This window comes from Centropristis striata, chromosome 6 (genome assembly GCF_030273125.1).
Source record: "Centropristis striata isolate RG_2023a ecotype Rhode Island chromosome 6, C.striata_1.0, whole genome shotgun sequence".
In the NCBI taxonomy this organism is placed as follows: Eukaryota; Metazoa; Chordata; class Actinopteri; order Perciformes; family Serranidae; genus Centropristis; species Centropristis striata.
Genome location: NC_081522.1, coordinates 2,796,389 through 2,822,986, shown reverse-complemented (window position 1 = coordinate 2,822,986; position 26,598 = coordinate 2,796,389). Strand labels below are relative to the sequence as shown.

The 26,598-nt window shown below is 38.4% G+C and overlaps 1 protein-coding gene across 2 annotated transcripts in view; it reads right to left on the bottom strand.

Annotated features, from left to right (window-relative positions):
- Window positions 1–26,598, bottom strand: part of necab2 (N-terminal EF-hand calcium binding protein 2) — a 201,501-nt gene that overhangs the window by 90,502 nt on the left and 84,401 nt on the right. For both annotated transcript variants that reach the window (XM_059334385.1, XM_059334384.1), the window contains exons 6-7: window positions 4,229–4,365; window positions 3,215–3,339 (exon numbers count right to left, since the gene is read on the bottom strand). In XM_059334385.1, the coding sequence (XP_059190368.1) occupies window positions 3,215–3,339; window positions 4,229–4,365 (262 nt within the window). The remainder of the gene's footprint in view (window positions 1–3,214; window positions 3,340–4,228; window positions 4,366–26,598) is intronic.

Sequence of the window (26,598 nt, the reverse complement as noted above, 5' to 3'; positions counted from 1 at the left end):
AGGAAGAAAATGCATTCAACATACTTTGTAAACCTCAAGGATATCACAATATGTTTTGGTGAGAAAAACACTTTGTTTACTGGGTTTGTTGACAAGAAACTCCACAGGGCACCTTAAATATGTAACAGCGAACCAGTGCTGCTGTCTAAATTTGTTCATTATTCAAAACAAACAGCTTCTTGGTTCTACCCATCTGTTCTACCCACGGAAGATGCAACGCAGACAGATTATCAATTACATTAATAATGTTTTACAACACTGTGTCAGACTTTTTCAGACTTTAACCCTCTGAAGGCTGAATCATGAAATGATTGCCAGAAAATTATATATTTTTTAAAAACTTGAATGTTTATTTAACCTGCTGACAAATAATAATAAAAAATTCAAAATCAATTTGCATGTATTAATTCTAATTTACGTCAGGTCTTCTTGTACAATTTGTTGCTGACAGTTTGTCTTTCTTGAACTAACAAAAACATCTAAAACCTAATATTTTCAACCTTTTAAGACTTTGACTTTCCTTCTAACATTTTTCTCAAACATACAAAATATATATTTCTCCACATAACACATCATCAAACATCTGCTGATATGAAGTTTTCCTGCAGCAGTGACAGATCCACCGGTGGAACCTGCAGATTATTTTTGATACATCTGGTATTTTTGTGCAATTTGTTGCTCAGTTTGTTTATCTTCAACACGTGTATACATCAGGTTTTTCAGAGAAAATAAAAATCACACGATGATGATGTAGAGGTCTCAAAAACGTGTGTATCAAATATGATACACTTGGCTTTATAGGGTTAAGTGGTTTGTGCTTTGTTTTTAATAGGATGGTGGATGGAGGGTCAGGGGTGGAGGGTTGGATGATGGACAAGGTGTTTGCTTGTTTCTATGTTTTGTTATTTTTATTATTAGGGCCCGAGCAGGCAACAACCTGCGACACATTCAAAAAACTTATATCCACGCGTTCACTGAGTTGTGCTGAATCTCGTGATATAAGACACTCTCATTTTCGCCTACCTTTTTTTTTGCAAATTCGCGAAATGTCGCAAACCTACTTTTTCGAACTCCTCCTAGGCAATTTCATCGTTTTGCACCAAACTTTGCACACTGCATCTATGGACCCTCATGACAAAAAGTTATTAAAATAATTTTGATAACCCAAAGAATACTCAAGTTATTAAATAACAACTTCCTGCAGGTGGCGCTATTTTCAACACAGCCCCTGAGGCTCTGTCCAAAATTTTGGGCGATGACCACTAGGTGGCGCTCTTTAAATTTAAGTATTTTATATCTCCAAATCGGTTGGTTGGATTAACACCAAACTTGGTATACTTATTGTCAAAGCCCTCCTGAGGATAACCCTTAAAGATTTAATTGATCAGCCCCTAGGTGGCGCTCTGGCGGCAGTTTAATTTAATAAGTGCCAATGTGCCCAGACCATAAGACTTAAGGCAATGAAATTCATAGGGGTGGTATAGACTGGCCCCTGTAACGCACACACCATGACGGCAGCATGCACCGACACGCGTGTACTGCGAGGGCCCGTTCAGTGCTGCGCGCAGTCCTAGTTATTATTATTATTACTTTCTCCTTTTTTATGTAAAGCACCTCGTGTTGCATCTCTCTTGTATGAAAAGTGCTACACAATAAAGTCTGATTGATTGTTTGATTGATTCTACTTGGGGATGTCAATTTGTCCTGGACAAAATGACAAAATGACAAAATGACACAGTGACCCTGAAGCACTGAACACCTTGGACTGACTTTAAGGAGTGATTGATAATATTTGCCCTTTGGGGCATTCCCCTCACTACGCCTTGACTCAACCGTTTTTTTGTTGTTTGTTTTATTTCTTCTGTAAAGTTTGTGTTGTGATGAAATGATGCCATATCTCAACAACTTCTCAAGTGTCATTTCTACAGTGAGCAATTTGTTCGAGTGGGTACAAAGTGTCAGCGCGAGAGCTAACTACCAGCTGGTGGAGGAAGACAGAGAGAGGATCAGAGGAAAAGATGGGGAGAATAATGAGGGACACACTGCACATCACAGAAATACCAGTCTCAATCTATCAATTTGTGTCCGTTTTCATTGTTGTAACACACACACACACACACTCTTGAACTTCTATAATTGTGAGGATCCTTAGTCACATAATGCATTCCCCTTAACCATCGCAACTAAATGCCTAACTCCAACTCTTATCAAATCAAATCAAACTTTATTTATATAGTGCTTTTCATACATAAAAATGCAACACAAAGTGCTTTACCAAAAAAAAAAAGAATAAAAACAAACACAAAAAATGAGAAAACCCACCCCTCCCTCCCCCACATACACATTTGTAAGTACACAAACATGCACACACACACACGCATTTAGTCATGCAAGCACACAAACACACACTCAGACTCACACACAGCACATATTGATTGATCCTAATCCTAATCATAACCCTATCCTAACCCTGACAGGAGTGTAAATTCAAAACCAGGTCTCAACCCTTAAACAAGTGAGGACCGGGCAAAATGTCCTCACTTCTCAAAAATGTCCTCAATTTGTTGGTTAAAACTTTCTCCGGTCCCCACCGTGTAGGAAGCACAAGAGCACACATAAAACCACAATGTTGTACTTATATCTTTGTGAGGACCCTTATTCACATAATGCATCCCTAGCCCCACCACACTAACACTATAAAAACAGCACTACAAGGCAGATTTTAAGTGTTAAGTGCTGACTGGACACTTATACACACTTAAAGGTTTGATTTTAAGACTTTTTGTGATATATTGACAAACTCTCTACCTTCTCCCTTTGCTTCCTCAGCCTTATTTCCATTTCTTGTCCCATCTGCTTCGACTTCTTCCTCCCCCTGTGACTTCACTAAACCCCCCTCCCCCTCCCCTCCACCACTTTATCTGTGCTGCACTGTCTGCTGTAGGGAAGCTGCATCAAACCTGTGCAGGTGGCCGATTGAGGTGTTTTACAACGGAGAGTAAATCCCCTACAGATAAGTGTGTGTGTGTGTGTGTGTGAGTTTGTGTACAGTGGCAGAAAACTGCTGAGTGGCAGTCAGAGTTTGATTTCTGTCCTCATTAAATGTTGTAGATATGAAGCTAATCAAGCGGTACAAGTGTGTGATGGATGGCCTCCAACTACAAATTCAGAGTTTGTGCTGTAGTGTGTGTGTGTGTGTGTGTGAATTTGTCACCTGAGGCAGTGTTGATGGTCCTGACAGCCTCCCTGGCGGCACTGACTCTGTTGTTTGGGGGATAGTCAGGGACGTTTTCATTGCGCCTCTCTGGCACCCGTGGACTCACCTTGGCAGGTAGATGGCTGGAAAACAAAGTGAGGGGGAAGGGAAAATAGCATTAGATAATGACAAAATAAAAAGTGTGGGAGTGTGGAGGGGTGAGAGAAGGAGAAAGAGAGTGCGGGGGAAGAATAATAAAAGAATTAGGATGGTTGAAGGAAGGATCCACAGGGGATGAAGAAGAGAAATAAAGGAGAGATAAGTAGAGGGTGATGAAAATGGGATAAACAAGATGATGAGAGAGAGAGAGAGAGAGACAGAGAGAGAGAGAGAGAGAGAGAGAGAGAGAGAGAGAGATTTTAACCAGAAAAGATTTGTGCTTGAAACACTGCCTGGTTTTCATTATGGCTGCTGACAATCTGAGTTTTACACATAATGCAGTGATCCATGTGTATGGTCTTGACCACACACACACACACACACACACACACACACACACACATACTGGTTTTCATGTATCATGGGGACTCCAGTTTTATTCATCACTTGTGGGGTCCACCCTTTCTAGAGGTTGTAGAGAAATGAAAAAAATTGAGTAAACTTGCCATAGCTTAGTTAGCCTATACACGCCTTCAAACCTTTGAAATGATGAAGTGATGTTTTAATCAGGCTTTATGGGGACATCCGGAAAACCAGTAAACATGCTTTCAGGGTACATCATTTACATGAATTAGCATATTTCACATAGATTATTTGGTGACTAATGAGGACCTTCTTTTACATAAAACAATGAAAATTAGATACTTTTCTAGCCGATTAGCCAATTCTAATTGGAATTTGCAAAAATAGTAAAACTTCAATTCAAACCTTGAAGCAAGCAATCACACACACACACACACACACACACACACACACACACACACAGGCATTCCCAATTTCACACATAACAGCCTGATAGCCTCACTGGCTCACCCTGATTGGCTGTGCTGCTCATCAATAGCGTCCACGGCACTCTCCACAGAGCTCAGGAGAGACTGGATCTGATTGGCTGATTCCTTCAGCAGGAAACGGGTCACAAACTGCTCCACGTTGGTTCCTCTTTCATAAACCTGGAAAGCGAAAAGAGACAGAGAATTATGATTGTGTATGCTTTTCTAAGCATACGTCGTTCTAAGCAGGCTCTTAACTAAACAACAATGCACCTACGAGCAGATGTGCGCCATGATTTTAATTTTTATTAGGAAAAGTTTTACCCTTATAGGACTCACCATGATTTTATTAATGCTCTTAAAAGTTTTATCCTTGAAAAAAATATTCTAGGGTGTGAAAATAGCACCACTGCTAAATCCATAACCATCTTGTTGTTGTTGTTCATGGAGTGACAATGATTTATGGTATAACATGCTGTCCTTTAAATAAACTCATTCATTCATTCATTCATTCATTTTTCAAAAAAAACACTGATTATTGATATGGTGGCTTATATACTGAATTTTTCAGGTGGAATGAAAACAGACCTTCTTATATGTAGATTTTGCACAAATATGTTGATGCAAAAGTACTCAGAAGGCTGCTTTTTTGAACAAACAACTTTATAAAAGATATATGATCTATAATGCACATTACAACAGTACATTAAACATACACTGTATTACACCATCAACCAATTTTAGAAATTAAAACTGAGAAAATAAACAAATATAGAGCAAAATAAACACCACTACTGTATTTTCATATCAGTCAATTGATGGCCATTGAAATAAAGAACAAATAAAGATAAAATAAGCTGCTAACACAATTGCAAAATCACCCCAAACATTGTTTTCTGCATTATATATTGTGTAAAGCATATTTTAAATTTGTCATGCTCTAATAAAAAAAATCAGCTTTTTTTTAAAAACACAAAAAGTAAAGTGTCTGTTTCTTTATCGTCTGTCTTTTACACATGACAGAGCAGCTCTGCAGCCTCTCTCCTCTCCTCACTCTGTTTCCTTCACTCGTCTGAAAAGATTTTCCAGCACAAATCTCTCCGAGTTCCTTCCTTGCATCCATTTGACGGTCGAAGGGTTTCTCAAGGTGGACAGGCGGCGTGCAGGGAGGCAAAAATAACAAGTAAAAATAGACCGGTACCTTTCACCCTCTCACTCTACCCCTCTCCTCCCTCTGAGTCTCGCTGTAAGAACTTTGGCCCAAAAGTTTTTGTCCAATCTTAAAAACCTTTTAGTCTGAGCTTAAAGCTGGGCCTGGAGGGAATTAAAAGTGCTGTTTTGGTGGTTTTTACTGTATATTATTTCAGATTCAGCTTGACACGAGGCCAGACTGAAACGACATCCGCCTTCTCTCATTAAACACAACAGCATTGGGACAAAAAATAAATCAATTCAATCCTCACTTGTCAGCCTCAATCACTCCTCCAAACGGCACTGAGCTGAATGTTGTGTGAGCAACAGCTCAGCTTGTGAGTCAAAGCTTATTGATTCATAGGTAATCAATCACTTTCATAGACCCGTTTTAAATTGTCACACCGGCTGCTTTGAAACCTTAAGGGGAATCTACTCCAGGCCTGTGATTGTATTGGCTTGGTTAACCTGAGCGAGAAAAAAAAAACGAGATCCTGGCGACAACAGCAGCGAGTCCCTGAGCTGCACAGTGTGAACACGGTGAACCGTCAGTTTCTGATAAGACCGGAGCTCCTGCTTCAACTCTAATGACCTTATCACCGCCACCTTTTAATTATTCAGGGATTTGACTGTTCACTAAAAACACCTCCCCCGAACACTGACTGTTCAACCGCAGCATAGCAACCGTAACTATAGGCACAGCAGGCATGTCAAGCTTTGGATCTGTCCTCACGTTGAAACTGTGTATACTGTAGAGAGCTCAAGTCTTTGCACTTGAAAGTTTGGAGAGTGGTGTAATTTTTTAAGTCCTAAAATCAGAGTGGCTTAACCTCCTGAGACCCAAGCTTTAGTTTGGCAAGTATTGTTAGTTTCTCCTAAATATTTAGGATTAGTAGGACATGATAAGTAAAAAAAACTAAGCATTATTAAAAACAAAGCATTGTTAAAAACAAAGCATTATTTAAAAAAAAGTATAATTTAAAAACAAAGCGTTATTTTACTGTAGAACACAATTAATTCACCAGTGTGTAAATCTGTTTATTTCCATACATTTACAGCCTCTCTTTGAAAGAACAATAGCAAACTCTATTCATTGTCAAATGAGAACTTCCTGATTAGCAGTCGTAGCTTGTTGCTATTGCTAAAAATAGTCAAATTTGTACAGAATCTCAAACTACAAACATTATTCAGCACAAATACACAAGTTTTAACCATAAAATCTGATCAGGTTTTGTACCTGGTCCACTTTTTTCTGGGGATAAGCTGCTGATTGACTTTACCAAGATGCTGCCATCTGATTTTTTCACTCATTGATGTATTTTCTAGAGTGTTTACTACTGAGGACAACATGTCATAGTTAAGCAGAATGAAGTATAAAGTCCAGCAAACCTAAAATGTAATGTCCACATATGAGGACGCAGGTTCTCAGGAGGTTAAACAATGTGTTTCTCTGCTCTGACGTGAGAGTTGTACAGTACCCTTAAAGTGAAACCAATACTATGAAGCACATTTGATACACTTGTTTTGCCTTCAATCGAAACCCATCATGTGAATGGATGCAGTCAGACAAAGCCCTAGCTAATGTAAGCTGTAATTCTTAAGAGTTACTGTGGGATGCTATCAGAATGTAGGCTAATATTAGCAACTTAATCTGTTATTGGATTTGGGGGAAGTTAAAGAAGTTAAACTTCTGCAACCCAAGCCACTTATCTGAGATAGCCTTTGGTTTGCCACACACAGTCCTCAGCTTTAAAATATATATATTTTTTTTTTTATCTCTAAATTTTAGCCAACATCTGATGGGTTAGCTTGATTTGCTAGCAACAGGTGTTTAAATCTGCTATCGACAGTCACATTACAGACCATAAAATAGAATTTGAAGTTAAATAGTACTAATAGTCTTATGTGGACTTTTGAGAGGCAAATTACCTATTCTGTTGTTTAAATATGATGGTTCCAAAATCAGCTGGAAGGTGCAGCCAGAGAAACAACAAAAATATCAAGTTTACACACATGGGTCAAAAATGACGTTGCGTAGTGATAAAAGAAAGGGCTTTTATTCAAAAAGTAAGAAATGAAAACAAAAAATTAGGATATATGGTGATTAAAAACAAGTTAATTGAGGAAAATCTGGAGTTGTGAAATTAATTTATTGCATATAGTTAATTGAGGTATAGAATATAAAAACTTAGTCGGGTCACTTTAGACCAGGGGTCTCAAACTGGCGGCCCGCAGGCCAATTGTGGCCCTCGTTACGATATTTTGTGGCCCCCACCTTGATATGAAAGTTTAATGTGAGTTTTATATGAATGGCACTTTACCGTGTTGTGTGTGGAAGGTCCCTTTAATTACTTTTTTTGGTCATTTTGTGTCGTTTTTAGAAATTTTGTGTCTTTTTTAAATAATTGTGTGTCTTTTTGGTAATTATGTGTCTTTTAAAAATAATTTTGTGTCTTTTTTTGGGTCATTTTGTATCTTTTTTTAAATAATTGTGTGTCTTTTTAATAATTATGTGTCTTTTAAAAATAATTTTGTGTCTTTTTTTGATCATTTTGTATCTTTTTAGTAATTTTGTGTCTTTTTTTGGTCATTTTGTGTCTTAAAAATAATTTTGTGTCTTTTTTTGGGTAATTTTGTATCTTTTTTTAAATAATTGTGTGTCTTTTTAATAATTATGTGTCTTTTAAAAATAATTTTGTGTCTTTTTTTGATCATTTTGTGTCTTTTTTAAATAATTTTGTGTCTTTTTTTGGTCCTTTTGTGTCTTTTTTGGGTCATTTTGTATCTTTTTAGTAATTTTGTGTCTTTTTTTGGTCATTTTGTGTCTTAAAAATAATTTTGTGTCTTTTTTTGTGTCATTTTGTATCTTTTTTAAATAATTGTGTGTCTTTTTAAAAATTATGTGTCTTTTAAAAATAATTTTGTGTCTTTTTTTGATCATTTTGTGTCTTTTTTAAATTAATTTTGTGTCTTTTTTTGGTCCTTTTGTGTCTTTTTTGGGTCATTTTGTATCTTTTTAGTAATTTTGTGTCTTTTTTTGGTCATTTTGTGTCTTTTTTTTTTGTAATTTTGTGTCTTTTTTTGGTCATGTTGATACTGCCTCCAGCGGCCCCCAGGTAATTTCAGTTTGAGACCCCTGCTTTAGACCCATGTTGTGCATCAAAGGGTTAATATGTAACGTTTGACGATTACAATAAAATGAACCACCAAATTTGACATTTACTGTTGGTGTGTCTGAATAACACATGAAGAGCTCACGATATAAAAAGCCTGGCCATAATTGACTACACATATGTACTCCAGAGTCAGTCGGTCATGTCAGCTTTACAGTCAGAAGTCACAGTGCGGTGATTCAGGGAGACAATTAAGGTTCCTGCTCACTCAGCCGTTCTCCGCTGCGCTCCAATCAAAGACAAACGCTCCCACGAGACGCAGAATCACACAGGCCGTATTGACTTCCATTATCACAGTCAATGGCTTTTACACACGTACACACACACACAAACACGCACTCAAACATGCAAACACGCAGACTTTGAAGAGGCTCATCCTCAACAGCTATCTGAATCAAAAAACTAATAGAAATCACTATGATTAAAGAATTAAGGCTTGTGATACTATTTTTATTTAGCTATTTTTTTACCCAAGAGGCACCGATGACTCACTAATGGCTACCATGCTGAGATTCAATTTCCAAACGTCTGAATAAACAGAAATGATAAAAAATGAATTTCCTTCATGAAGAGATTATGAGTGCATTATGAGTCCATTAAAGCACTTAGTCATTAAATAACAGAATGCTGATAGATTCTTGAGACAGATTGCCATTTCTTCACATTGAACACGCTGATATATTCTCTCTACACAGTTAATATTAATTTGGAATAAAACATTAAAACAAATGAAGTTGAGAAATAAAGTTAGCTTGGATGGAACTCTAGTGGTAACTGTAGAGTCTTTTCTAAGCCTAATGTGCCACTCCATATGCATTACGTAGGTGACTGTGATTCTGGTGACCTTTGTGTAAGTGGTGATAAATTTTATGTGATGTTGAAACTAAAGTCTTCTGTAGAACCCTGAACTGACTGATTAAAAATCATTTAATCTGTTTTAAGAAAAAGGAGGGTGTGTGTTCTCATACTGAATATGCATACATGCATGTGCATGATTGCTGACCCCAACTGTTTAATGCCTGGCTGCAGATCAGATTAGCTATTAGCTATTAGATTAGATTTTAATGAACATTATTGGTGCCACTGGAGCAGTGGTGGAATGTAACTAAGTACATTTACTCAAGTGCTGGACTTAAGTACAATTTACAGGTACTTGTACTTTAAGTGAGTATTCCAATTTTATGTAACTCTATACTTTTACTCCACTACATTTTAAGGCACTACATTTTTGTGTCTTTTTTGGTAATTTTGTTTCCTTATTTTGGTCAATTTGTGTCTTTTTTTTTTTTTATCATTTTGTGGTCAATTTGTGTCTTTTTTTGTTATTTTGTGCCTTTTTTGGTCATTTTGTGTCTGTTTTTAGTCATTTTGTGTCTTTTTTGGTCATTTTGTGTCTTTTTTGACATTTTGTGTCTTTTCTTGGTCATTTTGTGTCTTTTTTTGGTCATTTTGTGTCTATTTTTTTATCACTTTGTGTCTTTTTTTGGTCATTTTGTGTCTTTTTTGTCATTTTGTGTCTTTTTTTAGTCATTTTGTGTGTTTTTTGGTCATTTTGTGTCTTTTTTTAGTCATTTTGTGTCTTTTTGTGGTCATTTTGTTTCTTTTTTGGGTGATCTGAACTGTGCGTGTGAGATTGTGTTCAGTGAGCGGGGGTCGCGGACAACATGCATGTTAAATTAGGGGTCGTGACTCAAAAAGGTTGAGAACTACTGGTCTAGAAGACCCACATGTTGGGAATATCTTATCCCCATTCAAGTAAGTGAAGGGCTAAACTGGATGTTAGCCAGCTTGGCTTGAAGCCTCTGGTCCTCATGCTCTATGCACACTACAATTTGGAAGATCAATAGAAGATTCAGAGAAGTTTATATAGAAGTTTCACTTTTTTGGTTCCACCGAGCAACTTTTATAAGAATGAATGGGACCCTGTGTCCAATACTGTATCCAGCTCTCTTTTTACATCCATAGGTCAACCTGCTGGAGGATCCTGTGGGGACCAAATGTGGGCCCACATTCATCATCTGTTCCTAATGCCCAATCCAATTTGTACCATTTTCCTCAGCTGGAATTCCACTGGGCCCCCGTTTTTCTTATGTCATCATTCCATGATAGACATTTAGGAATAGGAATCATGTAAGCACAAAACTGAAATAATAAATTGCCTGAAGATCAGGTAATAAAGTCAGAGCCGGGGCCCAGCCAGTGTATATTGTGCGTTAGTGGTTCAGGGCAGTTGCTCACTTTGTGATCCAAATTTTCTACCGAGAATCAAAGAATCCAGCATCAGCAGAATATCCAAACCACAGAAGACTGATTAAAAAACGTGTGTGAAATTGTATATTCTTTTTTAAAAATTTGCTCCACAGTTCACCGTCTTCCTCTCCCCTCACTTTCTTCTTTAGCGTCCTTCCTGTATGTGTCTATCACACGCTCTCTCCCTCTGCGGAGCGTGTCCCACGGGCCCGGCTACAAAACCTGGGATAGAGAAGCTGTGATCTATAATTCACACAGATCACTGACCTGGGAGGAGATACACCGTCTCTCCCCGCTGGCTCCAAGAACACAGCCTGGTGATTAGCTACAGTGTGTGTTACTCTTAGCATCTCTGTGTGTGTGTGTGCGTTCTTGTTCTTCCTACATAGTGAGGACCAGAACACGTTTTTAACCAACAGAGTGAGGACATTTTTGCAAAGTGAGGACATTTCGGCACAAGGCTTTTTTGAGATTTCAGACTTTGTTTTGAGGGTTAACGTTACTTGATAATGATAATTAACTGAAACTGTATTGTGTGGTTACAAATCTAACTAAAACTAACTAAAATTATAGTGAAAATGTCCTTTATTTTCGTCTTTGTCAACTTTTTTCAGACATAATGAAGATGGATAAGACAAAGGAAATAAAGGCAAAATTTACTGTGACCTCTTTTAATCTCCCACCCAACAAATACCCCATTACAAAAAACTAAAAATAACAAAACTAATAAAAACTAAACTAAAACTAGCAAACTCACTCTATAAACTAATTAAAACTAACTGAATTTGAAAACAAAAAATCACAACCCAATTAAAACTAAAACTAATGAAAAATCCCAAACTATTATAACCTTGCAAGGGAATTCACTGTTCCAATGAAGGTCCTCACAAAGATAGAAGTACAAGAATGTGTGTGTGTGTGTGTGTGTGTGTGTGTGTGTGTGTGTGTGTGTGTGTGTGTGTGTGTGAGTGTGTGTGTCTATCTGCTCAGATCAGGGATGAGTGTGTGTGCTTTCTGCTGATAGGCCTAGTTTTGTGTGAAGATTGATGACGGAGCTCTCCAGAGGTTATCTACAAGGCCAATATTGTCATTGTGTACATTTCATACATCACCACAGGCTTCATTTGGAATAACACACACACAGCTGCAATGTGCCCTTAAGTATTACAAAGTAGAGGAGACGCGATGTTTGTGAGATCTGAAAAATTTGATCCAGCAGGAGTAAATGACGGAGCCAGATGGGTCACTAAACCTGTGGCTGTGTGTATTTGTTTCAGATCTCGTGTATTTTTTCTCATTTTCGTAAGGTTAAGAATAAATCTCCTCATTATCATACACCTACGCATCTGCATAGCATAGCATCCCCCTGCGGTGCTCACACACACACACACACACACACACACACACACACACACACACACACACACACACACAAACACACACACACCCTTGCATGAATAGTGAATCCCCTAATTGTAACCTTAACCCTAAAACAAAGTCTGAACTCTCAAACATGCTTTTAAAGAAGTGAGGACCGGCCAAAATGTCCTTACTTCAAAAAAATGTCCTCACTCTGTTGGTTAAAAACATGTTCCGGTCCTCACTATGTAGGAATACAAGAACACACACACACACACACACCCTTGGACCGGCCAAAATGTCCTTACTTCAAAAAAATGTCCTCACTCTGTTGGTTAAAAACATGTTCCGGTCCTCACTATGTAGGAATACAAGAACACACGCACACACACACACACATACAAACACACGCACACCCTTGGACCGGCCAAAATGTCCTCACTTCAAAAAAATGTCCTCACTCTTTTGGTTAAAAACATGTTCCGGTCCTCACTATGTAGGAATACAAGAACACACACACACATACACACACACACACACACACACACTTGGACCGGCCAAAATGTCCTCACTTCAAAAAAATGTCCTCACTCTGTTGGTTAAAAACATGTTCCGGTCATCACTATGTAGGAATACAAGACACACACACATACACACACACAGACACACCCTTGCACTTCTATCTTTGTGAGGGCCCTCATTGGAATAGTGAATCCCCTGCCCTTACCCTAACCGTTAACCTAGAACCTTCACCATCACAACTAATTGACATTAACATAATCTGACATAAACCTAATTGTAACCTTTAACCCTTAAAACAAAGTCTGAACTCTCAAACATGCTTTTAACCCTTTGATGCACAACATGGGTCTGAAGTGACCCGACTAAGTTTTTATATTCTATATCTTTGCAATAAATTAATTTCATAATTTCAGGTTTTCCTCAAATAACTTGTTTTTGATCATCATTGTTTTGATTTCTTACTTTTTGAACAAAAACCCTTTTTAAAAAAATAATTTTTGACCCATGTTGTGCATTCGAAGGTGTTTATATGGTGTCACCAATTTAAAACCTGACAAATAAGACACAAATATTAACTATCCTTTTTTGTTAAATATGTGATTTTCCAATGTAATCTGGTGGTTCTAACAACTCTTTTAAAGTTAAACCTTCAAAAAAAGACAAACATAGTTAAACATACACCCATTGTTAGGTCATTTTTGACCCATGTGTGTGTAAACATGATGTAGTTATACAAAAACTATGTTTCTTCTTAAAGTATGAAAGGAAAAATGGATATAATGATCTGTTGTAATAATGAAAAAGATCTTCAAACACCAACAGAGTGAGGACATTTTTGCAAAGTGAGGACATTTTGGCCGGTCCTCACTTCTTTAAAGGCTTTTTTGAGATTTCAGACTTTGTTTTAAGGGTTAAAGGTTACATGATAATGATAATTAACTGAAACTGTATTGTTTGGTTACAAATCTAACTAAAACTAACTAAAATTATAGTGAAAATGTCCTTTGTTTTCGTCTTTGTCAATTTTTTTCAGACATAATGAAGATGGATAAGACAAAGGAAATAAAGGCAAAATTTACTGTGACCTCTTTTAATCTCCCACCCAACAAATACCCCATTACAAAAAACTACAACTAACACTAAAACTAATAAAAACGAAACTAAAACTAGCAAACTCACTCTATAAACTATTTAAAACTAACTGAATTTGAAAACAAAAAATCACAACCCAATTAAAACTAAAACTAATGAAAAATCCCAAACTATTATAACCTTGCAAGGGAATTCACTGTTCCAATGAGGGTCCTCACAAAGATAGAAGTACAAGAATGTCTGATCTGTTGTAATAATGAAAAAGATATTCAAACACACAGCCAGCATGAAATATCATGGGAAATGAATGCGGGTCATTTTTGACCCATGTTGTGCATCAAAGGGTTAAAGAAGTGAGGACCGACTGAAATGCCCTCACTTCACAAAAGTGTCCTCACTCTGTTGGTTAAAAATACGGTCCTCACTATGTCAGAATACAAGAACACACACACACACACACACACACACACAGTCTTTTGTCATAAGATGGAGGTGGCTGATTACAGAGGGTTGTAGGTGGTAATCAGTGATTATAGAGGTTGGTCTAGTTAGGGGAAATTATTCCATCATCAGTGTCTCAGATGGAGATAAAGAAGCGTAGTGAAGGGGTGGAGGTGACACAGATGGAGGCTGATAATGTCACTCAGACGTGGTTTAACGAACCTTTCAATGACTGCTTTTAAATCTGACTAATGAATTCCGCAAACAAATCACTTCTGGACAGCAAGCACTGATTGTTGACACTGTTGGTAAAATAAACAGCAGTAAAAAAAACTAAGGCATGCACTCTGCAAGTCAAACCAGGCGGAAAATACTAATACTAAATAAAAAAGCCAGGCTAGGCTCCTTGCGACAAAGAAATAAAATGATAAAGTAGGATCAAGAGGCATAGTGAGCAACAAGGAAATATGAGTTAGTGTTTTTACTGTATTGATCTCATTAGAAATTAGATTTATCTATTGAAAATATCTTTAGGTCAATTTGAAGTCATTAATTATGAAAAAACTGTAGTTGTTAAATGAATATTATCTCGTTAGAGTCTCGTTAGTGGTAAGCATCATGCTGTGTTCGACTGAAAAGCAGCAATATTGGTTTCTTTGTTAAAAAAACTTTGATAAACGACAAATACTTCTTTTTAGCATTGGTGAGAGCAGCTGTTCTCAACCTTGGGGTCGGGACCCCAAATGGGGTCGCGAGATGATTTCTGGGGGTCGCCAAATAATTTTGGAAGTCAGCTCTGTCTCCACTGTGTTAAAGTGTTTTAGTCTTTTTGGTCATTTTGTGTCTTTTTTTTTTGTCATTTTGTATCTTTTCTTTAGTTATTTTGTGTCTTTTCTGGTCATTTTGTGTCTTTTTTTAGTCATTTTGTATCTTTTCTTTAGTCATTTTGTGTCTTTTCTGGTCAATTTGTGTCTTTTTTTGGTTATTTTGTGTCTTTTTTTGGTCATTTTTTTCTTTTTATGGTCATTTTGTTTCTTTTTTGGGTAATTTTGTGTCTCTTTATGGTAATTTTGTGTCTTTTTTTGGTCATTTTGTGTCTTTTTATGGTAATTTTGTGTCTTTTTTTTGGTAATTTTGTGTCTTTTTTTGGTAATTTTGTGTCTTTTTTTGGTAATTTTGTGTCTTTTTTTGGTAATTTTGTATCTTTTTTGGTAATTTTGTGTAAATAGTGTAGACATACAAAATCAAATTTCAAATAAAAAACACATCAATGTCATTAATTTATTAAATAAAAATTAAATAAAAATCGTATGCCTCCTTTCTATTTGCATCCTTCTGATTTAAATATCAAAATAAACTTTTTCAACAGGTTAATACATTTAAAAATAAAATAACAATAATAAATCTAGTATTAGCGGTAAATGTGCAGGTATAATACCGGCGGGTCAGCTTTTATAGTACAATAATATAATCATTTGGTATTGCCTCGGCAAATAAAATTACACTGCGGGCCAAATTTGGCCCGCGGGCCAGAGTTTGACACCCCTGATGTACACAATCAATCCTTACCATTACTATTTACCACAAGTTCTACCCAGTGCCATATTCAGCTGTCTTTCTGTTGTGCTTTATAAAACCCCAGTGGGAATCTTACTGACTTAATTCACTTGAACGCACTGGGAGGGTGAAGGTCAACATAAAAGCCTCCTCCACCTCTCTTTCCTCTATAACAGCCAGTCAAGAATAATGATTAAGGTCATATAATTAGGAATGTAGTCCTGTTAAGTAAAAGAAAACAAGGCAAGTGCTGGAGTGTCAAGTGTGAGTCATTCTCAAGCTGACGGGTGTGCGAGTGGATGTAAGTGTTGGTATTGATCCAGTGATAATTCCCTACATCCTTCAGCTTAGTCTGGAGGAGGCTGATCAGTCTCACAGCAGTCACCCCAATCACATCTCAGAGGAAAGAGAGGAAAAGAAAGGCAAGGGAAGAGAGAGAGATATTTTCTTTGCACCATATTTAGGTCCAAATATCCACATCCACAGCTTATGTATAAGACCATTCATGTTGCATTATATAGAGTATAGGGAACCAATAGCAATGCTTTAATTTGTCACATGACCTCCAGGAGGCCATATTGAAACACTATTTTGCAGACTTTTCCAAAGGAAACTAGCCTTGCTAACACCAGACTATTCTCAAATGAGGGCTAGTCTGGCAACGAGCAATGGATTTCTCCGTAGAGGAGGCGTGGTTTACGATGCTCCGGAGCCGTTTATCGGGCGCTTAGAATGTCTATCAAAGCGTCTGTAGGTAGCTCTTAGCCAATCAGATCAGTTATACCAGATGATGTAGTAGAGCAACAGAAATGGATGTTTGTTGTGTGTGTGTCTGTGAGAGTGTGTTGTTTGCTGCTTTGCTTCTCCAGTTCTCGCTTTCTGCAAGATTATTTATTTTCACGCTTTATTCCCCCTTATGTCATTCAGCCACACACATCCACTGATTTTATGGGCAATAAACAAGCTGCTGCGGGTCTCTGGGGGCTCCGCTGTCCGCGGTAGCGGGGCTATTAGCCGCTAGCGGCTATTAGCTATTAGCCGCTAGCGACGCTAATAGCCGCTAGCGACGCTAATAGCCGCTAGCGACGCTAATAGCCGCTAGCGACGCTAATAGCCCCGCTACCATAACGCCGGTGATCTCAGCGGAGCCGCCGAGAGACCTTTCGCCTTTCAACTTTCGCTCTAAACTATTTAAAAACACCATCTACAGTTAAAGAGAGTTTCGCGTCTGCAGCAGCCATGTTGGATCTGGAAAACTACAAGCTTCCAAGTGCCGAGTAGTACGCGTCATCGTCTTGCCGTCCCTCCCCGCTCTGTGATTGGATCCCTAAAACAGGGCTAAGAATCCTCCCTGGATTCCAGACTCCGCCGCAGTTCGAAATTAAATTCGAAAGCGCAAGGCAGTCTGGGTATATCCAGGCTAAAAGGAAACAGCTTTGCCATTTTGCGCCACAAAAAATCCCTCAAAATGTAATTTCCTGGCCCTTTTCCATCTGGAAAAAAATATATTCCTACTGATAGATGAGTAAACCCTCATTTTTGATAGTTTCATACACTTAGACTGTTCAAGACATTAATTTCAATGCATCGTTGGTTCAATGGTTCAATGTTTCCTACAGGCCACATTCAGACAAGAAACCGGTTAAAAAAGTTCCTTTTATAATGTTTTTGAATTTAAAATGTTATGTATTGTTTCCTGTTGAAGCTACTGAATCTTTTACACATGTTGATTAAATGAAACATGTTAAAATTCATTTTAAATACTTTCTTTTTCACTTGTGCACCGTTATGGTACAATGTTGCCTACGGGCAACAAACCCCAAAAACTTCCAAAAAAAAGAATTATAAAATTTCTTTAGATTATGTTTATTCAGTCTATTTTAAGACAAAAAACACTCCAAACATTGTTTTCCTAACTGTCATCATAATGTGTACCATAGAGGGTTAAGTTGAAAGTGTAACTAAACAGCCTTTCAATTGAATTTTTCTTTCCATGAATCGCAGATAATAATAATAGTCTCTTACCAGAAAACTTTAATTGTGTTTACTCTCATTAAGCCATATTTACATATCTCTCCTCTTTTTAATTTAGTCTCTGTGTTTCTCATTTCTCAGCCTGACCTCCTTGTGTTGTCAGGTGTACTCTGAAACTTTACACACAGTTCCTAAACTAGCTGGTGCAGATGTGTCTGCCTCAGATTGGTACTCACATTGATTTTAAATTTGACCTTCTGGTTCACACTGCAAAAAAGCCAACTTGTATTTTTTGGCCTGAAACAGTGATTTAATTTGGTAAAGCTTGGAAATATAAATTATTGACATTTAGGGCAATAATGTAAGTTAGCACAACAAAGGAAGCCAGTTGTCTGCTCAAAAACAAGTTGGTGAGTTGTTGTTACTTATATCTTTAAGTTGGGGTTCACAACAAGGGACAATAGTTCTGATAACTCTTATTTCTTTGTTGTGAAATTTGGTCATTAGCGAAAGCTAGCGGCTAACTGATGCTAGCGGCTAGCTGATGCTAGTGGCTAATGTTGGGTCCGACCGCCGGTCGGTCAGACCTCTCCCACCGAGTTGTTTGATGCAGCGAGGAAAGACACCAGGGAAGACGGTCAGTTTGTTGGTATAATACTCTATTCAGGCTTTATTGCGCAGTTTGCAAAGTGCGGAGATCACTCTTACAGAGATTGCATAGAATACATCTGTTCAACACAACACCCAGAGAGATCTGACTATCTAACTACGGAGTACTCTCTTATACAGAGCTCCGGTGGCGGATACGCCCTACGCTTAGCTTGGCCTCACATAATCTTGTTCATTACAGTTTTTGCAGCTAAATCACACGTTTATTTCAGCATATCGCACTTAGCATCTGCACCCCTGTATCTCGCTCGCTCTTTGCTCGCTCTTTGCTCGCTCTTCCCGTTTTGCTAGCGCTTATGCAGCTTTGTGGTTTCCCCCCCACCCTTTTGGTTCTATTTATTCCTGCATCTTCTAACATCTGCACATATCTTTGCTTGTGGCAGTTATGTGACCTTTTTCAGACCTCTGTCCTCTGTCTGGCCTTTTTCAGACATCTGTCCTCTGTCTGGCCTTTGGTTATGTCCCTGCAATCTACATTCACATTCTACATGTGCCTATTAATCTCACCTGTTGTTTGTACGTATTATTCGTACTTTTCCTACTGCTGCTACTGCTGATGCTACCGGCGCTGCTTGTTACAGCTACAAGAGTAGCCATTAGCATATCAATGCTAACTCAAAATTGTGGTCACAACATTAGCTGACATTTCATAGCGGTGTTACAATCGTGCCAGAGAAATTCAGAGTTGAGCAAACTCAAAAACAAAACTTAAAATATTTAGTTTAATTGTCCAACTTAAAATTTTATCGAAGTTTGTTGCCTTGAAATTTTGAGTTCACCCAACTTTTCTTTTTTTTGCAGTGCAGGCATTCTTTTGGTACTAGATGGCTATAGGCTACGCTATATATGCTATACCATCAGGGCATCCAGACTACAGGTGACAAGATCTCTGGCTGTTTGTCTCATATTGAAACATTTGGCATCCATCCACCTCTTCTCCCTCTCCTTGTGCCAGATTGTTTGCAGGTCAGGGAGAGCTAGCTGAAACCTCTTTGGATAGGTGGCTAATGTAGTTCGAAGTCGACGTTCCATAAATAATCGTGCAGGGATGCAGCTGTTATTCAGAGGTCTGCCTATGTAGGCCAACAAGGGATATTTTCAACAGGTTCTTGACAGTGTGAAGGCTGCATTCTCTGTTACTCCGGAGCTCCTTGTGTTGCCACCAAACAGGTGTATCTCAATAAATTAGAATATCATAGAAAAGTTTATTTATGTCAGTAATTCAATTCAAACAGTGGAAATAACACATTATATAGAACGATTAACCACTGAATGAAACATTTCATGTTTTAATTTATTTAATTTCTTCTAATTGATCTTGTTCTTCTAATGATTATGGCTTCCATTTAATGAAGACCTAAAATTCAGTGTCTCAAAAAAAGAAGAAGAAGATTACAAAAGACCAATATTAAAAAGTATGTTTGATATGGAAGCTAACACAACCAAGACAACCAAGCTAAGACAACCATTCACACTTTCATTCACTCCTACGGGTAATTTAGAGTAACTTATTAAACCTAAACTGCATGCTAATTTGTTACCATCTCTACTCATGGGGTTTTCTGATTCAGATCCATTTGGCTATACTTAATGTTAAAAACAGAGAACAGAACAGGACCCGAACCAGACTCGACTGACCATATAAACCTGGATCTGACCCCAGGTCACTTCCTCTGCTGTAGGGTTCGTGTGTGTCCTCTAGTGCAGATATTCTCAACCTTGGGGTCCCAAGATGATTTCTGGGGGTCGCCAAATCATTTTGGAAGTCAGCTCTGTCTCCACTGTGTTAAAGTGTTTTAGTCTTTTTAGTCATTTTGTGTCTTTATTTGGTCATTGTGTTTCTTTTTTGGCTCATTTTGTGTCTTTTTATGGTAATTTTGTTTCTTTTTTGGGTCATTTTGTGTCTTTTTTGGTCATTTTGTGTCTTTTCTGGTCCTTTTGTGTCTTTTTTGATCATTTTGTGTCTTTATTTGGTCATTTTGTTTCTTTTTTGGGTCATTTTGTGTCTTTATTTGGTCATTTTGTTTCTTTTTTGGGTCATGTTGTGTCTTTTTATGGTCATTTTGTGTCTTTTTTGGTAATTTTGTGTCTTTTTTTGGTAATTTTGTATCTTTTTTGGTCATTTTGTGTCTTTTCTGGTCATTTTGTGTCTTTTTTGATCATTTTGTTTCTTTTTTGTATGATCTGAACTGTCCGTGTGAGATTGTGTTCAGTGAGCGGGGGTCGCGGACAACATGCATGTTAAATTGGGGGTCGCGACTCAAAAAGGTTGAGAACTACTGCTCTACTACTGATTCACAAGGCAGCAACATATTATGTTCTTTCAAACCAGGTGTGAAAGAAACTGTGGAGCTGGAACAGACTCTGAACTTTATTCTCTATATTGTGACATCTTACTGTCACATCTCTCCAGCTCAGAAATGTGAAGGAAAGAAGAAAAAGGAGAGAGACTTACTAACAGTTTGACAGAAGAAGAGAAAAGAGGAGATAAGAAGAAAATGCACAGTTTGTAGTTTCCAGCATGCAGCCTGTGAGCAGTTTTATTCTCATGCGCTTCCTTTCAACTGGTCTTCACACAGCTTCAGGCAGCACAACGCCCACATTTCAGCTTACTAAGGTGTGCTCTCTGGAGGTTTCCTGAGTTGCTTATTTTTTAGAATTCTTATTTCTTTCTATTGGTTTGATCGTTTTTTTGTCATGGCAACCAATAAAAGCTGTTTACGTCTGCTGTGAGAAGTTGTGTTGTTTTTCAGTGGTGGTGGTGTTTCTCTAATTTCACAGCTCAAGAGGTATCAACTTTTATTTCAGTCTCTGCAGAGCCGGTCTGTGTGAGTTTCTGTCTGCGAGAATAACAGAGGTTTGATGTGTTGGGAAGCACAAGTGCAGCTCCGCGGCTGGCCCGCTACATCTGAAAACCCCCACAACCCTGCCTCAGTTTCACACATCAACCAATTAAAATGGTATCCTAGCAACCGCAGTCAATATGTCTCTAAGCAACACCATTTTAGCAGTATGCAGGAAATGATATCTGAGCAGCAGTCCTCTCACACTGAGAAAGATATTCCTTTTGAATGTCTCTTCTCTGTCCTGCTCTCTAACCACACACTCTCTCACAGTGTCATGGCTTTGTTAGGTCAGTGTGTACACACACACACACACACACACACACGCACACACACACATACATACACACACTTGGTTATTACTCTCCTCTGCTACTTCTCTTTCTCTATTTCGCTTAGCTTCTTCACGTGAGGAAGACATCCCAGCTGCAACACTCACCAAAGAGATTTCAGCCACGTGTAGACACTGTGTGTGTGTGTGTGTGTGTGTGTGTGTGTGTGTGTGTGTGTGTGTGTGTGTGTGTGTGAGTGTGTGTGTGCACTAATGGCAGACTAATATGACTGACCACTCGCTGCCCCTCCTCTGGAGACATCTACCAGTCCATTAGCAACACACAAACTCACACACTCACACACACACACACACACTCACACACACACTCCGCACTATCAGCATCTATTCTCTGCTTGGATTTCGTGGCAACCGTTTGTAGCTGTAGCTCCTTCGAGGAGGAGAAATAAATCCAAAAGTGAGGATGTGAATACAGTACTATACACTATACTGTGTGTGCAAGCCAGTGGAGAAATAACTGTTAATAAATCACACCAAGTGAATAATAATTCATCACTGGTAGCGAAGAGGGCTAATAAAAACTTTAATTGAGATCCAGAAGGAATAGATCAGATCCAGCGCTGAATAGAACTCTCACATAAATAGTCTGATAAGGAATACACAGTATATTTGATAAGCATTCTGCAAGTTTGGGAATTTTTCTGTATTATCTTTGGCACTAAGTTGTCCTTCTAGTATGTTGTTTGGGGGTTTCTGTAAGGAGTCCTCTTCTTTCTTCTGGTGACCCTTATTACTTACGCTAGTTTTCTATTTTATTCAGGTCTAATGCACCAGGTCTATTTGCAAGATATTTAGGGATTTAACCAGTGGTGGAATGTAACTAAGTACATTTACTCAAGTACTGTACTTAAGTACAATTTTGAGATATTTGTACTTTACTTGAGTATTTCCATTTTATGTTACTTTATACTTCTACTTCACTACATTTAGAGGCAAATATTAATTATGTTTTTATGTTAAATCTTGAACTGAAAAGTAACTAAAACTGGCAGCTAAATATAGTGGAGTAAAAAGTACAATATGAAATGTTTCCTAACATGGTAACATGTTTTAAATTGAACATCATAAGAGTATATTAAGTTGTTAAAATGAGCCCTACCTTGAGAAAATTAAAGCAGTCCGTACATAAATGCATCAAAAATAATAACCCAGCAATATATTTTTAGAATATATAAAACAATCCAAGTGGGTCCATTCTGCATAAAAAGTACTTTTACTTTTGATACTTTTAAGTACATTTTGATGCTGATACTTCTGTACTTTTACTTCAGTAAGTTTTGAATGCAGGACTTTTACTTGTAGTGGAGTAATTTCACAGTGTTGTATCAGTACTTTTACTTAAGTAAGGGATCTGAATACTTTTTCCAACACTGGATTGAACCATTTACAATTCATCATTAAAAGATTCAGAGAATTCTCTGAAGATCAGTGACAAGGCCGAAAACCACCAAACACTTGATGCCCGTGACCTTTGTTACTTTCCCTCAGGCTGCACTACATTGAAAAAACGACATGATTATTGATGGAAAAATACTGACTTTATTGTAACGCTGGTCTTTTATCTTCACACTCTGCTAAAAAGTGTTAAGTTTGCAGAAGTCTGAAGGTCAGTGGAGAAATAATTGGTGCCTTATACTCAGTTGCATACCAGTCAAGGCCAGGTGAGGTTTCAAACAAAACCAGGGGATGTCTATGACTGAAGATAACTTACAGTATCTGTTACAAAAAAAGGCCCCAGAGGGATTGACAAGACTCTGGATGGTTTTCAATCATTGCGTAATCGCTTAGCGACAGTTTTCGACCGTGATGTCATATATGCAACTGATTTAACACGGGAGACGGGCCCGTACCTCTTTGCAGCCCTCCTATCGTAAGCTCTGTTTGTTGTTATTTTCTTCTGCTGCTCCATCTTCTTCTTGTTCATAATTAAATTATTGTTGTGACTAATCCCTACTGCGCCGGCTTTTAAAATTGGCATGAGCTGTTGTGGCGTCGAGTACTACATCACATCCCGCTTAGCATTCTATCTAATCAGCAACAAGGTTTTGTTCAGGGGAGAAAAACGGCCCTTTTCTTCAACAGGAACAAAAAACAGCCGGTCAAACAGCCGTTAGGGGAGGCTCACGTTCAAATTAGGGGCGTTTCGGTAAGGAAGACTCGCCTCATTCTGGGTATTCGATTATAGTGGAAACACACCTATATGCTGCCATCCATTTTCATTTTTTTCTTTTTATATATCCTTTATTTATTTCTCGAGGAATCATTGAGGGCAACCCCTCATTTACAATGATGTCGATAGCACAGAGGAAACACAAAACGGCACAGACAAAACACATGAAAAACATTAATAACAGTGACAGTGAAAGGCAGAGTTATTGGTTATCATAGTTTTAAACTGGCCCAGAGTAATTATTGTGTTGGGTTTGACTGAATGTTGTAAGATGTTCCAGGTACACTACCCCAATTTTTCCATTTTTTATTGAAATTCAAGCAGTTCAAGTCAAATGAACAGCTTGAAAGGGTACAAAGGTAAGTGGTGAACTGCCAGAGGTAAATAAAAAAAGGTAAGCTTAACCAAAACTGAAAAATAATCTACATTTCAGAATTATATAAGTAGGCCTTTTTCAGGGAACAAGAAGTGGGTTAACAACTTAACTCTATGGAGTCTTTGGCTATTTTGTCCATTTTTGAATTATTTTCATGTCTTTGTAAGTCATTTTGTGTCTTTTTTTGGTCATTTTGTGTCTTCTTTTAGTCATTTTGTGTCTTTTGGTGTCTTTTTTTGTCATTTTGTGTCTTTTTTTAGTCCTTTAGTCCAACATAAAATGTGATTTTGAATCTTTTTTTACTTTCAAAACACTATCATGCTCAATAAAGAATTTTAAATGTTGCAAATGTGCATTAATTTCAGAGTACACTGAGACATTAAAATGCATAATTTTCAATTAAATTCTGGAAAAGTTGGTGTGTTCTAAAACGTTTGACCAGTAGTGTAGATGCAGCATAGAAATTGAAAGCAGTTTTTCCAAATTCAGTATTTGTCCGGGGAACATTGAGCATTAAGCAATCACTAGAGCGTGTTGGATAATTACTACTAATCCAGACAATGTCTTTTTCAGGGACGTCCTTCTTATTCAGCAAGACAATGCCAAAACACATTCTTCAAGGGCTTCAAAAGAATAGTGTATTAGTGAGCATGTATAAACTGCTAGAGAAAGCTAACAAACTCATCATCATTAGGGATAGTTTTGGGTTCACTGTCATCATGATTGAAGGTATGAAAATAAATAGATAATACTTCACCAAATATTTGGTTTGTTGGAGAGAATTCAGTGTTGGAAGTGACAGTTGGAAGTGTGGAAGTGGTTAACAGCAGGCAGAGTGCCTGAGTTTGTTTCTAAACAGAAGGCGAGCCCACTAACAGGCATCAGAAACATACAGACGCTTCAGATATCATGCCAGCTTCATCGGCCTTCAGAGAGAGCGCAGAATGGAGGGAGGCGAGGGAGAGGATGGAGGTGGAAGGCGGGAGAAACAGTAGGGGAGAGTAGGGGGTGGGAGGAGGTGCACAAGGAGCGGGGGATAGGAGGAGGGGGGGGGGGGGGGGGCAAGTGGGAAAAACATGAAATTCAGAGAGGAGGAAAATAAAGGAGGTGAGGAAAGATGGAGAACAATGTGCTGTACATTGTGTTTCTTTGTATGTTTTACTGTCTCACTCCCTCATCAACTCTTTATTAAACCTCTAAGTGGAGCTCCTCTATCTCTCCTTTCACCCAGTTACACATCCATCTCTCTTCCTCTCTCTCTCTCTCTTTCTCTCTCTCTCACACACACACACACACACACACACACTCATAGACTCTCTCTCTCTCTCTCACACACACACACACACACACACACACACACACACATAGACTCTCTCTCTCTCTCTCTCTCTCTCTCTCTCACACACACATACAAACACACACACATAGACTCTCTCTCTCTCTCACACACACACACACACACACACACACATAGACTCTCTCTTTCTCTCTCTCACACACACACACACACACACACACACACACACAGACTCTCTCTTTCTCTCTCTCACACACACACACACACACACACACACACACACAGACTCTCTCTCTCTCTCTCTCTCTCTCTCACACACACACACACACACAAACACACATAGACTCTCTCTCTCTCTCTCTCTCTCTCTCACACACACAGACTCTCTCTCTCTCTCTCTCTCTCTCTCTCTCTCACACACACACACACAGACTCTCTCTCTCTCTCTCTCTCTCTCTCTCACACACACACACACACACACACACATAGACTCTCTCTCTCTCACACACACACACACACACACACACACACACACACACACAAACACACATACAGACTCACATAGACTCTCTCTCTCCCTCTCTCTCTCTCTCTCTCTCTCTCTCTCTCTCTCTCTCTCTCTCTCTCTCTCTCTCTCTCTCTCCCTCCTACAGTCTTTGTATTATTCATGCTATGGGTGTAACCTCATCAGTCAGCACACACCCAGCTGACAACACAACACACACTCTGCCGGTTCTCTTCCTCTCTCTCACTGTCACATACACACTCACGCACAAATTATTCATGTCCACATCATTAACAGCTGTGGGAGACATGCAGGATGCAGTCAGTCAGTCACAGACTCTGTGGATCGGACGCTCACCTCCACTCTGAACACGACAACAACCAAGCACGTGCACAGGGGACAGACAGGTGTACTGTACATTCAACACTCTGGCTGCTCCCCTGCTGCGTTGTTGCTCCAATTCTTAGAGGAGCTGACTGGAAAAACCCTATCTGCAATTCTAATGTAGGCTAGCAGGAGGGGGGAGGTTCTACTGTTACAGTGAAGACTGCTCTCACTGATGGAGATGAATGTGATTATTGTGAATTCTGAAAAAGTCTGAATGTTTGAAATCAACTGCTGCCTCATCGAAAAAACCTTTGC